This window comes from Xenopus laevis, chromosome 2L (genome assembly GCF_017654675.1).
Source record: "Xenopus laevis strain J_2021 chromosome 2L, Xenopus_laevis_v10.1, whole genome shotgun sequence".
In the NCBI taxonomy this organism is placed as follows: Eukaryota; Metazoa; Chordata; class Amphibia; order Anura; family Pipidae; genus Xenopus; species Xenopus laevis.
The window spans coordinates 139,356,131-139,374,704 of record NC_054373.1 but is presented as its reverse complement, the minus strand read 5'-3'; the positions used below and the strand labels follow the sequence as shown (position 1 = coordinate 139,374,704).

The 18,574-nt window shown below is 40.7% G+C and overlaps 1 protein-coding gene and 1 long non-coding RNA gene across 2 annotated transcripts; both read right to left on the bottom strand.

The window, feature by feature from the left end:
* Positions 1-6,527: 6,527 nt before the first annotated feature.
* Positions 6,528-8,427, bottom strand: LOC121400042. The gene is made up of 2 exons (XR_005965503.1): positions 8,231-8,427; positions 6,528-7,544 (listed from the first exon to the last, which is right to left on the bottom strand). It is a non-coding gene; the product is annotated as an uncharacterized LOC121400042 (long non-coding RNA).
* A 3,293-nt stretch (positions 8,428-11,720) lies between these two features.
* LOC121400041 (piggyBac transposable element-derived protein 4-like) lies at positions 11,721-16,755 on the bottom strand. The gene is made up of 2 exons (XM_041582471.1): positions 12,384-16,755; positions 11,721-12,287 (listed from the first exon to the last, which is right to left on the bottom strand). The coding sequence occupies exon 1, from the start codon at positions 14,881-14,883 to the stop codon at positions 13,117-13,119; it is 1,767 nt and encodes a 588-aa protein (XP_041438405.1). The 5' UTR covers positions 14,884-16,755; the 3' UTR covers positions 11,721-12,287; positions 12,384-13,116.
* Positions 16,756-18,574: the final 1,819 nt, after the last annotated feature.

The following is an 18,574-nucleotide window of genomic DNA, read 5'->3' as shown; positions in this document are numbered from 1 at the left end:
ATACATTTGTAGCCTTACAGAGCACTTGTTTTTTTAGATGGGGTCAGTGACCCCCATTTGAAAGTTGGAATGAATCAGAAGGCAAATAATTCATAAACTATAACAACAAAAAAAACGATGGCTAGTTGAGATGTTGCTTTGAATTGGTCATTCTATAACATACTAACCACCATATGTAATAAATGACACTAAGGGGCACATTTACCTAGGGTCGAATATCGAGGGTTAATTAACCCTCGATATTCGACTGCCGAATTGAAATCCTTTGACTTCGAATATCGAAGTCGAAGGATTTAGTGCAATTTGTTTGAGCGAATGATCGAAGGAATAATCGTTCGATCGAACTATTAAATCCTTCAAATCGAACGATTCGAAGGATTTTAATCCATCGATCGAAGGATTATCCTTCGATCAGAAAAACCTTGTAAAGCCTATGGGGACCTTCCCCATAGGCTAACATTGGCCTCGGTAGGTTTTAGGTAGCGAACTAGGGGGTCGAAGTTTTTTTTAAAGAGACAGTACTTAGATTATCGAATGGAACGATTTTTAGTTCGAATTGTTCAATTCGAAGTCGAAGGTCGTAGTCGAAGGTCAAAGTAGCCAATTCGATGGTCGAAGTAGCCAAAAAAAACATTCGAAATTCGAACTATTTTTCCTCTATTCCTTCACTCGAGCTTAGTGAATGGGCCCCTAAGTTTGCCCCAGAGCAGTAACCCATAGCAACCAATAAGATGTTTTTGAACAGGTGACAGTAAATGCTACTTGCTGATTGGTTCCATGCGTTACTGCTACTGGGCAAACTTAGTGCCTTTAATTACATAACCCCCTGAAAGTTTGAAACTAAATGTGAACCACCCCTTTAACTAGAGCTCGCACAAACTTTAAGTTTAGCCACCTATAGTGACCAATCCGCAGGCAGTATTCACTGGTATTCTGTTTAAGAACAAACATCTTATTGGCTGCTATGGCTTTACTGTAGTTATGCAATTTTGTGCATTTTATTACAATTGGGGGAAACAAATGTTTTAAATCAGTGGACAGTGGTGTTAAGGGCAACGAAAATCCAGGACACTTAAAAACCTGGAAATGTTCTTTTAGCATAAGATCATATATACTAACAATAACTTTGTAAATAGCATTAATGGATGCTCAGTTTTGTGTCTACTTTAGCACTTTGCAGTTGTGCCAAAGCTCACTCTGCAAAGCAAGCATACAGTATATATATGGATACAATATTAATATTCAAAAATCTGTTTACTTTGTGGTTGAGTCACTGAATTATTCATATGGATTATGCATATGAAACGATGCATTAAAAGGGAACAGTATGCAGTATGTATAGATAGTGTTTTGTAGGCATAGATTTTAAAATATGTTACAAAGTGCAATCTTTTATCAATCTCTGATTGGAATAAGACTGATGCAGGGGTCCATCACTGAAAATGTAGCATTGAAGGAATTGTTTTACATGAGGTTGGAGGTGGTTGGAATAAAATGAGCTTTAGGGGCACATTTATCATGATGTATAAAAATATTTATCTGGAAAAACTGTGTAAAATAAAGGGTGAATGTATAAAGCTGTGTATTTTCTTTTTCTATTTCATGCTGTTATAGTTATGGCATAACTCAGTCAAGTCAAAAGATTAAGTGGCAAGTAAATTCCCTTGCTGTTTTACATAAACATTGCTGTTTTACATAACATTTTCAAGCAGCTGCTGCTTTTTGAGTCAGAATTTTCTGCTGAAAACTTTTACTCTAAAATGTATACAAAGCTTAATAAATACACCATTTCTTTACAAGCTGATCAGAGGATGAATTGTGAGGTATTTGGTTGCTGACATCATCACTCCTGCACCGTTTCTCAGGTTTTAATCAGAGGCAAATTTGGCAACCCTAGTTAAATTGGATCAGAGTCCGTCAGAGTAATATTCTACCACTCTCGATTCATTTCAACTGTATATTGAAGGTGTATTGAAAGTGTGAACTTTCATATATTGATATAAACTCCCATGGAAATCAACGGAGAGTGATAAAATCTTTTGGAGGATGTGCAAGCTTTATTTTCTCTTGTCATTATTTGAAGTATTAAATCCAGCTGCAGAATACGTTAGGTGATGTGTGGCTTGATGGCAAACTAATTTCTTTTGTGCAGTTAAAGGACCAATTTCAGGTCCCACATACCCAATGGCTGACCTTTCACAAGCTCAGCCGTGCTCTCAATGCCACACACAAAAACCATGACTTATCGCTGTCCACGCACACCCTTTTGCTGTACGTTAAGAGAGGGCATACGAAAGGTCTGGTCACAGTGCTATATGCTAAGTTGCTACAAGAAGTACACAAAAACAACCTAGATGGGCTACGTTCAAAATGGGAGGTAGATGTGGGCACCATTATGGATGAGGAGTGGCAGGAAGCGCAGGAATCCCCTCAGTTAGTATCCCCCAACCATAGATTACGGCTAATTCAACTGTATATTCTCCATAGGGTTTACTACACCCCTGTCAGACTTCATTATATTAGTGCCAGCACCCCGGATGTCTGCACTAGATGTGCTTTGGAAAAGGGGACTTTGTTGCACATGCTGTGGAGTTGTACTAAGCTCTCTACATACTGGAGGAAAATTCTCGACACATTAGATGCGGTGCTCCAGGTGACCATTACCAGGTCGCCAAAGGTGTGCATCCTGGCCATTATTCAAGACTTAAAGCTGACTCATCATAAGTTGTTTTTCCTTCTTGAGGCCTTACTACTAGCTAAAAGGTTAATTACTCAGAATTGGAGAGCGGTGGCTCCTCCTACCTTCTCTTCCTGGAAAGCAATAATGCAGGATACCTGTAACACTGAATGCTTAATGTACTTAAAAAGGGGAGTCCCCATCAAATTTCAAAAGATTTGGGGGCCCTGGACCGACCTTTACCCCCAACACCCAAGACAACTTCTAGCAATTTAATCTGTCAGGTTTCAGGGAAGGTGACAGATGTAATAATACAGATGTGAACTGTTGTGCCTAGTAGTGATGGCGGCACGTTATATTTTCTGCAATGTTTTTTATCTATGACATGTAACTTGTGATACATTGTTCTTCCTTGTTTTGACTTTATTTTGTAAACTGCTATTTTTATACACTCAATAAACTACCCGAATTTAAAAAAAAAAAAAAAAATCCAGCTGCAGGAAATGGGGTTATTTAAAGGGGACCTGCCACCCAGACATAATAAGCTGTATTAATAAAAAGCCTTTTCAAATTAAACACGGAACCCAAATGCATTTTTATTAAAACATCCATACTTGTTATTAACATTATAGAAATTTCAGCTGTCAATCATATATTACCTTCCCTGCCTGAGGCACAGCAATTACTTTTATTTCTGCACTTCCTAGACGTCACTGACTTCGCTACATGCCCCACAAAGGTCAGTCTTTTCCTCTTACCTGGTCTAGATCCTTGAGTCTTCTTCTGTGACCTAGTCTTTGGGTCCTGAGTCAGAGTTCTTTGTTATTGTGTGTTCCAGACCTGTTCTTATACTCTATTTGCTGATCTCACAGGCTTATTACTGCCTGCTGATTGCCCCTACCTCTTGCCTTCCAATCAGAATTGTTTTGCCTGCCTACCTGCATTAGGGTCAGTTCACACGAGGAGATTCGGGAGATTTTGTCATCTGGCGACTAATCGCCTCTTCTGGGTGACAATCTCCCCGAACTGCCTCCTCGTGTCTTCCCATCCACTATGATGAAAAGTCTGCACTAAAGCACACACGTTTTGCAAAGTCACCCGAAGTTTCCTCGTGAAAAAATCTCCCCATATCTCCTCGTGTGAACTAACCCTTAAAGGGATAGTTCACCAGTATAATTTGAGGATGTTATAGAAGAAGAAGAAAAGAAAAACCCAAATTCACTGGAGGTGCCAATATGTTAGGCACCCATAGAAAATTCAATCACTAGGTTTGTTCCCTGGGCCGCAATAACCAAGGAAGTTTCTATCACTCCACCATTTTACCTTGCTTTCCCAGTTGTCCCTGTTGTCTAACCACAAGAACAAACCTAGTGACTGATTTCACTTTATTTTAGCACGTATTAGCCCCAATAAATTCAGGCTTCCTTTAAATTAATCTGCTTTACTTGTAGTTACTAGTATTTTATTTCGGGTTTTCATCAAGCCTCTACATGTATTCTCAAGGTTACACAGCACATAGGTTACATTCATGATTGACAGCAAGGTTCATAAAAGTTTAGAGAATCCTCCTGATCTACTAATATCAGATATGGGTTCACATGCAGCCGTGTCCGCAGAAAATTCCCGGGGGGGGGGGCAAGTAAGCTAATATGACATAGAGTAGCATCCTGAAGATAAACCGATTCATGGCAAAGCAGAAGATGTAGTGAATAAAGTACCCCCTCTTGTAAAATATAAGGATATTATAAGTTACCAAGGAGTTCCATGACCATAAAAAAACTCAAAGCTGAAGGCCTGGAACTCCGAGGTGACTTCTAATATCCTCATATTTTGAAACAGGGGGTACTTTATTTATTATGATACACAAGTGAGTCATGCGACAGAAATGACATCATTAAGCACTGTTTATAAGGATATAATTTATAGGATATTTATGGCTCTTGTGTATTATAACCTAATTTAGGCTTGCCTTGGGGGTGGGGAGTATAAAAAAATGTTTTGGGTTGTAGGGACTTAAATTAATAAACAATTTCTTGGAACTCGCTGGAGAAGTCAGGTTGGTGCAACTGCCCCCTCCTGCGGACCCCTATGCTTGCAGCACAATTTGTGAACTCTATTACAAGGGATTGTTAACAGTATTTGAAAGACACTAATGAGGATTACTTATGAAAAGTCAAAACGTTTTATCACTTAGTTAAACTTTTCAGACCTGTTTGGATGTAACAGTTTCTTGCATCTGTTGTATTAACACCTATAGTGGGTTAGGGTTAAAGGAACAGTAACACCAAACAATGTAAGTGTTTTAAAGTAATAAAAATATCATGTACTGTTGCCCTGCAGTGGTAAAACTGATTTGTTTGCTTCAGAAACACTACTATAGTTCATATAAACAAGCTGCTGTGGAGCAATGGCTGAAATTGAAAAACGGCTATATGGCTAAATAGTGGATAACAGATAACAACATTAGACAGATAGCTTATCTGCTATCTGCTGTGTAACCTGAGCCTTTTCTCCTTTGAATGGCTGCCCCCATTGCTCCCCAGCAGCTTATTTATATAAACAATAGTATTGTTTCTGAAGCAAACACAGCAGTTTTACCAGTGCAGGGCAAAACTAGATTATATTTTCATTACTTTAAAACACTTATTTTCTGACGTTACTGTTCCTTTAAGTGGGATAAATTTCCCACACAGGGACGATACAGTGTTATCCCATAAGGTCTTAAGATGGTCATACAATGAAAGATCAGCTCATTTGGCAAGGTCTGCAAACAAGTGGATCTTTTCCCGACATTTTTTCCCAATATCGAGCTGATCCAATCATTTGGCCCTAGGGCCAGATAGACTGGGAGACCCATCTGAGGGCTCCTACACAAGCAGATAAATTGCTGACTTGTCAGAACGGGCTTAAATTTGCCCATGTAAGCCAACTTTTAAGGTGGTCCTATACTATCAGATACTATTTATTAGAGGTTGCTTAGTATGTTTTACTCTTCTAATCTGAGCTACACTTATCTCTCTCCTTTTTATAATAGGCACCTGAGACACAAACAAGCCCATTCAATTATAAAGACACTGCAACAGTACTGCAGCATGGCCAAATGCAGAACAGAGTAAATGCTTAAACACTAGTCATAACATAATAAACAAATGGTAATAAAAATATGATATGCTATTTAAATATTGTTTGGTCTGAATGTGAGTATCTAGTAGATATAATATAAATAATGCTTGTAATGACAATGGTGTTAGTGGAGTCATATACTTTATAAGGCCATTTTACATGTTTTTTTTACAATATTTAATGGGTTTTTGTGTCCCAGACACTAATATCTTTAATAAATGTTGATTATTTTTTTTTTACTGCAGAGATGACAAGGTTATCTAAACAACTCTCATGTTTTATTTGCTTTTTTCTAGTGTCTATGTATTTAAAATATGCAAAATGTTTTTCAAATTTTAAATGCGTTTGTGACTAGATATGTGATTATACACACCCTTCATTTTTTATCATTTATACATTAAAATGACTTGGTTCATATCTAAAACTGCGACTACCTCTTTAACGGAAAATAGCGCAGATATCCTGGTTTTCCAAAGAAAAGCTTTACAATAGGACCAGATCACATCCATCTATGGCTGCCTGGATTCATAGTGTAAAAGTGTGGCATCCACTTATGTTCTTTTCTAAAGAATTTTGGTCATGTGCACCCTTCAACTATGGGTCTATTTATTGCCATCCATAGGAAATATGCCTCTGTACATAAGGTACAAAATAACAGAAAAGGTATATAAAACATACTCCATGAAAATCCAAACCTCTGCTAACATGGAAAACAGCAGTTTCCAAATTTTAACCCTTTCACTGCCAGCCGATTTGTTCCAAAAGTGAACATCTACTGCCAAGCAGTTTTCAGACATTTTGAACTCATTGCATTTAGTTAGGTTTTTTGACAAGAAAACCTACACGAAATATGGCAAATTATATATTGTTTTTTTCAGAACGATTTGGGCTTGAACACTGTAAAAAAAATTTTTACTTATTCTGGAGATGTAACAAAAATTTTGAGTGAAATATGTAAAAAAAAAGTGAAATAAAGAAAAAAGGGTTTATATTTTGTGTCTTTTTTCCCAAAATATCTTACATATGCCGATAAAAATTACTGTTTGTAAAAACCCTGATTCTGCTGAATCCAACGATACGAAATACATATTGGTATCCCACTTTTCTTGTCCACAGGACACCCCAATAATGAAACAGCATTTTGTACAATTTCACCTCAAAACAAAATAGATAAGTGTATCTCCCGGTTAACATGGTATATCTAACGAAAGAAGTGAAAACCCCCCATAAATTAGGTATTTTTAGAAACCGCATACTTTTAGGTTTTTAGTTGTTGTGTAGTTTTTGCTGTAAATGTAGTCGCCATCACACAAACCACCATAAAACTCAACAATATTTTTCAAGTTTTTTATTTTTTTCTGAAACACTATCACAGTCACAAAGTAAAAAGTCAATTTGAGAAAAAAATCTCCAATAAAAATTTTCAATGAAGCCAGATAAGAAAGAAAAAATTGTCCCGAACTAAACGATACCACACATGCAGGGGTGCACCTAGAGACGCGGCCTCCAAACACCCCAAAACAGGGCCAATACTCAAAGGCAATTTCAACTAGAAAATTTGGGGCTGCGCTCTAAGTGCACACCTTACAGTTTCCCAGCCTAAACACCCCCTTACCTGTGAAATACCCCCCACAAACCATATATTCCTAGAAAGTGCACACATGCAGCTATTCATCGGCGCCATCCTTTCCTTCATACGCGGAGGATTGCGGGCGCAGCACTCCGAAGAATTTTACGGTTTAGCCTGAAATAAACAAAAAAATGGAGACAAAGTGAGATTTCTCCCCAAAATAGCCGTGAAAACTACAAAAAACCTACTTAATATCAATCTGCAACTTGTCCCGAACAAAACGATACCCCACATGCAGGGGTGCACCTAGAGACGCGGTCTCCAAACACCCCAAAACAGGGCCAATACAAAAAGGCAATTTCAGCTGGAAAATTTGGGGCTGCGCTCTAGGTGAACACCTTGCAGTTTCCCAGCCTAAACACCCCTGTACCTGTAAAATACCCCCCACAAACCATATATTCCTAGAAAGTGCACACATGCAGCTATTCATCGGCGCCATCCTTTCCTTCATACGCGGAGGATTGCGGACGCAGCACTCCGAAGAACTTTACGGTTTAGCCGGAAATAAACAAAAAAATGGAGACAAAGTGAGATTTCTCCCCAAAATAGCCTTGAAAACTACAAAAAACTACTAAATATCAATCTGCAACTTGTTCTGAACAAAACAATACCACACATGCAGGGGTGCACCTAGAGACGCAGCCTCCAAACACCCCAAAACAGGGCCAATACACAAAGGCAATTTCAGCTGGAAAATTTGGGGCTGCGCTCTAGGTGCACACCTTGCAGTTTCCCAGCCTAAACACCCCTTTACCTGTAAAATACTCCCCACAAACCATATATTCCTAGAAAGTGCACACCTGCAGCTATTCATCGGCGCCATCCTTTCCTTCATACATGGAGAATTGCGGGCGCAGCACTCCGAAGAAGTTTACGGTTTAGCCGGAAATAAACAAAAAAATGGAGACAAAGTGCGATTTCTCCCCAAAATAGCCTTGAAAACTACAAAAAACTACTAAATATCAATCTGCAACTTGTTCTGAACAAAACGATACCACACATGCAGGGGTGCACCTAGAGACGCGGCCTCCAAACACCCCAAAACAGGGCCAATACAGAAAGGCAATTTCAGCTGGAAAATTTGGGGCTGCGCTCTAGGTGCACACCTTGCAGTTTCCCAGCCTAAACACCCCTTTACCTGTAAAATACCCCCCACAAACCATATATTCCTAGAAAGTGCACACCTGCATCTATGCATTGGCGCCATCCTTTCCTTCATACGCGGAGAATTGTGGGCGCAGCACTCTGAAGAATTTTACGGTTTAGCCGGAAATAAACAAAAAAATGGAGACAAAGTTCGATTTCTCCCCAAAATAGCCGTGAAAACTACAAAAAAACTACTAAATATCAATCTGCAACTTGTCCTGAACAAAACGATACCCCACATGCAGGGGTGCACCTAGAGACGTGGCCTCCAAACACCCCAAAACAGGGCCAATACACAAAGGCAATTTCAGCTGGAAAATTTGGGGCTGCGCTCTAGGTGCACACCTTGCAGTTTCCCAGCCTAAACACCCCTTTACCTGTAAAATACCCCCCACAAACCATATATTCCTAGAAAGTGCACACCTGCAGCTATTCATCGGCGCCATCCTTTCCTTCATACATGGAGAATTGCGGGCGCAGCACTCCGAAGAAATTTATGGTTTAGCCGGAAATAAACAAAAAAATGGAGACAAAGTGAGATTTCTCCCCAAAATAGCCTTGAAAACTACAAAAACCTACTAAATATCAATCTGCAACTTGTCCTGAACAAAACGATACCACACATGCAGGGGTGCACCTAGAGACGCGGCCTCCAAACACCCCAAAACAGGGCCAATACAGAAAGGCAATTTCATCTGGAAAATTTGGGGCTGCGCTCTAGGTGCACACCTTGCAGTTTCCCAGCCTAAACACCCCTTTACCTGTAAAATACCCCCCACAAACCATATATTCCTAGAAAGTGCACACCTGCATCTATGCATTGGCGCCATCCTTTCCTTCATACGCGGAGAATTGTGGGCGCAGCACTCTGAAGAATTTTACGGTTTAGCCGGAAATAAACAAAAAATGGAGACAAAGTTCGATTTCTCCCCAAATAGCCGTGAAAACTACAAAAAAACTACTAAATATCAATCTGCAACTTGTCCTGAACAAAACGATACCCCACATGCAGGGGTGCACCTAGAGACGTGGCCTCCAAACACCCCAAAACAGGGCCAATACAGAAAGGCAATTTCAGCTGGAAAATTTGGGGCTGCGCTAGAGGTGCACACCTTGCAGTTTCCCAGCCTAAACACCCCTTTACCTGTAAAATACCCCCCACAAACCATATATTCCTAGAAAGTGCACACCTGCAGCTATTCATCGGCGCCAACCTTTCCTTGATACATGGAGAATTGCGGACGCAGCACTCCGAACAAGTTTACGGTTTAGCCGGAAATAAACAAAAAAATGGAGACAAAGTGAGATTTCTCCCCAAAATAGCCTTGAAAACTACAAAAAACCTACTAAATATCAATCTGCAACTTGTCCTGAACAAAACGATACCCCACATGCAGGGGTGCACCTAGAGACGTGGCCTCCAAACACCCCAAAACAGGGCCAATACAGAAAGGCAATTTCAGCTGGAAAATTTGGGGCTGCGCTAGAGGTGCACACCTTGCAGTTTCCCAGCCTAAACACCCCTTTACCTGTAAAATACCCCCCCCAAACCATATATTCCTAGAAAGTGCACACATGCAGCTATTCATCGGCGCCATCCTTTCCTTCATACGCGGAGGATTGCGGACGCAGCACTCCGAAGAACTTTACGGTTTAGCCGGAAATAAACAAAAAAATGGAGACAAAGTGAGATTTCTCCCCAAAATAGCCGTGAAAACTACAAAAAACTACTAAATATCAATCTGCAACTTGTCCTGAACAAAACGATACCCCACATGCAGGGGTGCACCTAGAGACGCGGCCTCCAAACAACCCAAAACAGGGCCAATACAGAAAGGCAATTTCAGCTGGAAAATTTGGGGCTGCGCTCTAGGTGCACACCTTGCAGTTTCCCAGCCTAAACACCCCTTTACCTGTAAAATACCCCCCACAAACCATATATTCCTAGAAAGTGCACACCTGCATCTATGCATTGGCGCCATCCTTTCGTTCATACGCGGAGAATTGTGGGCGCAGCACTCTGAAGAATTTTACGGTTTAGCCGGAAATAAACAAAAAAATGGAGACAAAGTTCGATTTCTCCCCAAAATAGCCGTGAAAACTACAAAAAAACTACTAAATATCAATCTGCAACTTGTCCTGAACAAAACGATACCACACATGCAAGGGTGCACCTAGAGACGCGGCCTCCAAACACCCCAAAACAGGGCCAATGCAGAAAGGCAATTTCAGCTGGAAAATTTAGGGCTGCGCTCTAAGTGCACATCTTGCAGTTTCCCAGCCTAAACAGCCCCTTACCTGTGAAATACCCCCACAAACCATATATTCCTAGAAAGTACACACTTGCAGCCATTCATCTGCGTCAACCTTTCCTTCATACGCGGAGAATTGCAGGCGCAGCACTCCGAAGAAGTTTACAGTCTAGCCTGAAATAGCTAAAAATTGCCATGACAACAGAAAAAACCTACTAAAAATCGATCAGCAAAGAAAGGATGGCACCAATGAATAGCTGCTTGTGTGCAGTTTCAAGGAATATATAGTTTGTGGGGGGTATTTCACAGGTAAGGGGGTGTTTAGACTGGAAAACTGCAAAGTGTACACTTAGAGGGCAGCCCCAAATGTATCTATTTCCCCTGTTTTAGGGTGTTTGGTGACCGTGTCGTTAGGTGTACCCTTGCGTGTGTGGTATCATTTTGTTTGGGAGGAGTTGCAGATTGATTTTTAGTAGGTTTTTTTCTTCTTGGTCATGGCAATTTTGGGGAGAAATCTAACTTTGGCCCTTCCCCCCCCCTTTATTTCATGCTAAACTTCTACGGAGCACTGCACCTCCAATTCTGCATGTAGGAAAGCAAGGATGGCGCCCCTGCATAGCTGCAGGTGTGCACTTTCCAGGAATATATGGTTTGTCTGGGTATTTCACAGGTAAGGGGGTGTTTGGGCTGGGGAAACAGCAAGGTGTACACTTTAGAGTGCAGCCCCAAATTTTCCAGCTGAAATTGCCCTTGTGTATTGGCCCTGTTTTGGGGTGTTTGGAGGCTTCACCTCTAGGTGCACCCCTGCATGTGTGGCATTGTTTTGTTCAGGATCAGTTACAGATTGATAGTTAGGAGTTGCTGTAAAAACTAAAAAAAAAAAAATAAAACTGCTAAATATCAATCTGCAACTTCTCCTGAACAAAACAATACCCCACATGCAGTGGCATAACCAATAGAGGAAGCAATCCCCATGGTCGCGGGACCGGGGAAAAGGAGGCCCGGTATAGCTTGTGAACTGGGGAGGGTTGTGGACAGAAGCGTGCACCAGACCCCCCACTAATAAAAGTTTCAGAGTGCCCGATGCACACATCTGTCCGCAGCCCTTCCTGTTCGCTTGGGGTTGTGGGCAGGATCACATACCAAGTCCACAGAAAATTTTACTTGCGGGGCCGGGCAGGCCTGGCACATACTTGTTATGCCACTGCACAAATGTAGGGGTGTGCCTACAGACACTGCCACAAAATACTCTAAAGCATGGGCAATAGCTACATTTGGGGCTGCACTCTAAGGGCATACCTTCCAGGTTTGCAGTCTAAACTAACCCCCTTACCTGTGAAATACCCCTATAAAGTATATAATCCTTGAAAGTGCAGACTTGCAGATATTCAGTGGCCACATTCTTGCTTTCCTACATGCAGATTTGTGGATAGTTCTTTGTAAAGGTTAACGGTTTGGTCTGAATGAAGAAAAAAAACCTCAATTACATTTCGCTCCAAAAACCCAAACACAAGCAGCAAAAACCTACGGAATAGATACTGAATATTCTACTTACCATTATCTGTTTAGTGGAGCATGTTTGGACCCTTTTGTTTGATCTGTACTCTTCAGTAAACCGACACAGCATGGCAATATGTGGTGTGCCAATCACAATTCTGCAAAAAAGATGAATGGCTACACAAGAACAAAATATATATTACCCAGAAATAAAGAATCTGAACTGAAAACTCAAGGTCAGCTTTCAGTGCAATCAAGTGGCCCGTTGCTCTCAAATAATCTCAGTTATACATTTAGTACAGTACTGCTACTATCCATAATCAAGAGAAAAACTACAGTTTGCATTTAGCCTAAACTTTTGAAATGCAAACTGTTACCAACTACGGGCAAAACCAATACTAACCAAAATTCCAGGTAAACCGAATATACTAGTAAAATCCGAAATACCAATATACTCAGCAACTGCACTCAGAGGGAGCTTATGTGGTGTCAGTAAAAAAAAAAATGTCTTTGTGGCATCAGAGAGATAAAGTCATCAGCAGGTGAGATGAAATGATCTCATGGAGTCATCACACACCACAAGTTTTTGGGCGCCCTTGTCCATCACTGAACACCTCATTTGGCTACACCCCCCAGTGTGATCTATAGCCCTAGGGACATTTGAGGTAAAAGAAAATACAAAATTAAGAACATAAAATGCTATGAATGCCCTGAATATAAATTTTGCACAAAGCGGGACACCAATTCTTAATATAACGCCAATCAATACACACCAACATACAAGATCATTATTAGTAGTGCAGCTCAGTATGGTATATTTCAAAACACGGTTTGAAACATAACCCGGGGTTGCGAGGGCACTTTGGGCAATAGTACCGTGTATCTCGTCTGATACCCCTTTTGCGGCACACCTTGCAGGCTTTCTGGGCAAACTTTTTACCAGGTGTGGGTGGAAGCGTGTCTATGAAATGCTTTCCTATCAACCTGGCTACATTGTCACTTGCTGGCATAGCTGGCATCTCTGGCCCGGCCTCCTCTGTACCACAAAACAACAGGGCAGGGAGTATCTGCTGCTGGTATTTATAATAGGTCAATTTTGGGCCTGGTACTGCTGCCTGATATACAACATATGAATTTCGGAGGGCCATTTGGATCAAGTAGATGCCAACTTTTTTGTACCAGGCCGTTGTTTTGCGGGTGGCATTATAATAGTGCTGGAGTTGGTCAGTTCTATCAACACCACCCATATGTTTGCTGTATTCCTTGCAACAGCGAGGCTTGATTTTAGGGGGCCTACCAACTCTATGTTCTGTGATTACTGACTCATCGTGGATTGTTGTCAGCATGAAAACGTTTCTTGTGTCAAAATATTTGATGGCAAGGAGCTCATCATTTCTAAGGGCATAAATTTCTCCACGGTTCAATTTTTTCTCGAGGAGATCCCTGGGCAGTCCTTTACGGGTACGATTTATAGTGCCACAGGCTGGGGTATCCAATGAATATAGGGCTCTAAACAGTGGGATACCCGAGTAAAAGTTATCCACATATAAGTGGTAACCTTGGCCCAGAAGGGGACAGATGAGCTCCCATACAATCTTGCCACTGACAGTCAGGTCAAGGGGACAACCAGGGGGATCTAATATGGAGTCTTTCCCTTCATAAATTAAAAAAAAACTTGTGTACCCAGAGCTGCTTTCGCACAGTTTATAAAATTTTATCCCATAGCGGGCACGCTTGCTTGGGATATACTGCCGGAATTTTATGCGCCCTTTGAAAAGGAGAAGCGATTCGTCTATACAAATGTTTTGGGATGAGGCATACACTTCTCTAAAGCGCTCGGACAGGCTATTTATAAGGGGCCTCAATTTGTGCAGCCTGTCATGTCCGGGCTCATTGGGGGGTACAGCAGTGGCATTGTTGTTGAAATGCAGAAACCGGAGCAGTAGCTGATACCGGTTTCTTGGCATTGTGGCAGAAAAAATGGGGATGGACAACACGGTAGTGCTGTCCCAATATGACTCCAAAGAATTGGCTTTTATGAGACCCATGGCCAATGTGAGTCCCAAAAACCTCTTCAACTCATTTACATCTGTTGGATGCCACGCACGAGCTCGAGCATACCTTGGCAGGGGATTTTGGACAAGGTATTGCTCAGCGTATAAATTTGTATAGAGGACCATATCCTGTAGGATGGCCTCTGTCAAAAACAACTGAAAAAAATCAATCGGTTGAAAATTCCCAGTGTCCACCTTAACTCCAGAGACTGCAGTAAATGGGGGAATGGCAAGGGGGAAATTACCAGGAGGCCCCCACGCAGGCTCTCCTCCAGCTGCAGCATCAGCCCTATTGCCCTCTTCCTCATCCTGCACAACCTCCTCATCTACCTCCATGGGCTCCTCCAGAGCACTTACCGTGCCACTACTATCCCATGACTCCTCAGTAGATGAGTCACTCTCTGATCTAGGAGGCACATACTCAGAATCGGAGTCGCTAAACTCCTCTGAGCTGGATGCCATGCAGTATGCAGCAGCCTCTTCTGCGGAAAACATTCTGGCCATTTTTAAGAACAATTTTATTTGCACGAACAAGTAAACTGAAATGGCAAACTAAAAAAATTAAAGCGATAACACCGAAACCACTAAAACACCAAATCAATCAAATCAATGTAATAAAACAGAAATTCAAGATTCAAGAACTAAATACAGAATAGCAAATTCAAGATAAAAGGATCAATGAAAAACTGGGACAACAAAAGCAAAGATGAGGACTAGAAAAAAAAAAAAAAAAAGCACACACACCAGAATATAAACAAATCTGACAGTAACCCCTTGAACTCCCTGCAAGACAAAGAAAAGAACCAACCACCAGAACCCTCTGGAAGGCAAATCTGGGAAAGAATGAGAACCTAACCCCTGGAACCTGTCACTATTCTATGCCAATCAATAAATAAAAAAAATACCAGTAACAATCAAAAATGAATATGCAAGAACAATTTTTTTGGCACGAAGAAGTAAACTGCAATAGCAAACTAAAAAAAAAAAAAGAGAAAAGCAATAAGAACACCAAAACCACTAATATAACCAAACTCAATCAAATCAATGTAATAAAACAGAACCAATTCAACTACAGATTCAAGATCTAATACAGAACAGCAAATTCAAGATAAAAGGATCAATGAAAAACTGGGACAACAAAAGCAAAGATGAGGACTAGAAAAAAAAAAAAAAAGCACACACACCAGAATATAAACAAATCTGACAGTAACCCCTTGAACTCCCTGCAAGACAAAGAAAAAAAAAAAAACAACCCCTGGAAACCTCTAGAACTCTGGCAGGCAAATCTGGCAAATAAAAAGAAAAACCTAACCCCTGTAACAGCAAATTCAAGATATAAGATCAATGAAAAAACAAAAGCCAAACAGCAACCCGCAAATAAATATGCAATACAATGAAAAGCAATAAAACAGAAAAGTGATTATAGATCAAAATCACTAGCAAACTAATAAGCAACCCAATCAAGAACAGTGAAGAATAAAGCACAGTGAAGTAGAACAAAGAACAAGAAAAAGAACAAGAATAATACCAAAGAACAAGCAAATGCAAGTAAATGAACAGAAAACTAAAATGCAATAAAAATAGACAATGGAAAAAAACAACCCCCAAAAATCCCAGCAAGCACACGTATGAAAGCAATGAACAAAAGGAATACAGTAAAACAATTCAATGCAAAACTGAAATAAAATAATACAATACAGTAAAATCAATAAAATCAAATGAATTCAATAATAACTTTGCAAACTTAGAAAAATACTAACAAATACAAGTTTATGGCAAGGTAAAGGCCGAAAAGGCAGAATAAAATAAAGGCAAAGTAAAAAAAAAAAATAAATCACACTTACACAGTGCAGGTATGTGTGTGTAAGGTGTGTAAGGTGTGTGTAAGGTGTGTGTAAGGTGTGAGTAAAGTGTGAGTAAGTGTACAAAAATCAGAAAAAAACTAAATCTGTAAAAAAAAAGTCAAATTAGTCAAAAATGTACAGAAAGTGTATTGTGTGAGTGTTGTAGTTGTGCAAGTGTGTTACCTGTTGTAGATCAGCGCAGATCTCACCAGCACAGTGAAGTCTTCAGCTGCAGCAGCTCCACGATCCTCCAAGTGCGCAGTGGAATGCGTGGGTGTCGCCTGGGGGCCGGAATTAACTGCCCCAGCAAATCCCATGTGACTTTGACGTCACAGCTGGGGGGGGCCGACGAGGGAGTAATCAGATCCCTAATGCTCGTTGCCTAGGGGGATCGCACAGCCCCTGCACCCTCTCTGCACCTTCTGATTTTTATTTTGTGCAGAGAGGGTGCTTTTTACAAACGATCTCCCACCCCCCTGCAGATCCCATGTGACTGTGACGTCACAGCGCGGGGGGGCAGCGTGGGACCCATCGGATCAGGTAGGCTCGTTGCCTAGGGGGTTTAGAAGCTGCTGCACCCTCTCTGCACTTGCGATTTTGATTCTGTGCAGAGAGGGTGCGTTTTTACTAAAGAACGTAGCTCCTACGTTCTTGGCACATAAAGCCTTTTTAACCAAGAACGTAGGAGCTACGTTCTTGGCAGGGAAAGGGTTAAAGGTATATTCCTTACTTAAAGGGGAATTCAGACACGGATCACAGTTATCCTAAAAATATAAGAAAAATGTCCAGCATGATATTTCTTAAATGTTCAGGAAGCAGAGGTTTGGTTGATCCTACATTTACTGCTCTTTTGTGGTCCATAAATCTCTTAAGCTTCAGTTTAGTTCTTCCAATGTGTCTAAAACCAGAGGGACAGGTTGAACTATATATAAAATAAAAGCTTAGCTACAAATCAATGAATCCTCATTCATCCTCATACATCATCCTGTTATTTATTTTTTAACAGTTACTTGCAATATATCTTGACATATGTTACATTTCCCTTTATGTTTTTCCTTTCCAGTATTCTTGGGTGCTCTACATAATGGACATTGGTTTCTTGTAAAAAATAAATGCCCAGTTAATTATATGGTTCTCTTAATAGACTGCACAGCACAGAAAGGTCATCTCTTGTGTGCCATTCCATGGAGACCACTAACAGTGATGTATTTCATGTATTGTCATAGAGATAGTGTATGCCTACATATGAATACTAACATGGTAAACATAGGGGCTGTTAATTGCTATTCCTTCTATTTAGGTGACAGCTTCATATCATATATGCTGGCAATTATGTCCAATCAGTGCGTTTGCTTCTGCTTCACCTGTTGATGGTTTCTCTTGCTACCATTGAATCTCTGTGATGCTCTTTGGGCCCAAAATATCTGTACCAAACAGGCATTTTATTATATAGGAGATTTGGAGCATTTTTCCAGCAGTTGACTGCTGTCATTTCCTCTCATCAACTGTCTAATGCCTATTGGTGTTATATTTCTTCTTGGGCCTTCTCACAAAAGAAATGGTCCATTATGAATTATTTCACAGACTAAAAGTTTTAATTGCCCCTATTCGTATCATACATAGGCATCGAATGGTGTACGTACGTCAAGAATTTGCTTTAGATTGCCAAAAAAATACATTACTGCACCAAGTTTCAATTATATTATCATGCCTTTCTTTATCACCTCTAAAAACTGCCAGACCATTCTGACAGTTCTCATAAGTGGTCAGCTGGAGTCCTGTGTGTTAGCCAAATCTATATAAATGAAAACTATATAACACTGCAGCCAAATAATAGAAAAGCTCACCATTAGATATGTGGGGTCTGGGTGAACATGCCCCAAACATACAGCTCATTCATCCAGTTCCGGATATACAGTATCTAGTAGAGTTATGTCTAAAGCAACTGGACTTTGTGTTGTCTTGAAAAAGTTTCACCACTCATCTGACCTGCTCCTGGCAGATGAAGATTGTAATACAGGTATTAAGCTGGCCATAGACGCAACGATCCGATCGTACGATTTTCGGACCATGTGTGGAGAGTCCCGACATTTTTCGTCTGGCGGAGATCGGTCGTTTGGTCGATCGGACAGGTTAGAAAATTTCTGTCACCTGCCGATAATATTTCTGCATGTATTGCCGATCGTACGAATTTCAGAGGGAGACTGTCACTAACTTTGTCAGACAGAACTATCGTACGATTGCTGTCAGGGGCAGAACATTGACTGATCTGTTCTTATTTGATCGGAATGGTAAGACTTTGATCTGAATGGTTAGCGGAGGGTCGGGAGATGGGAAAGTCCGATCGTACG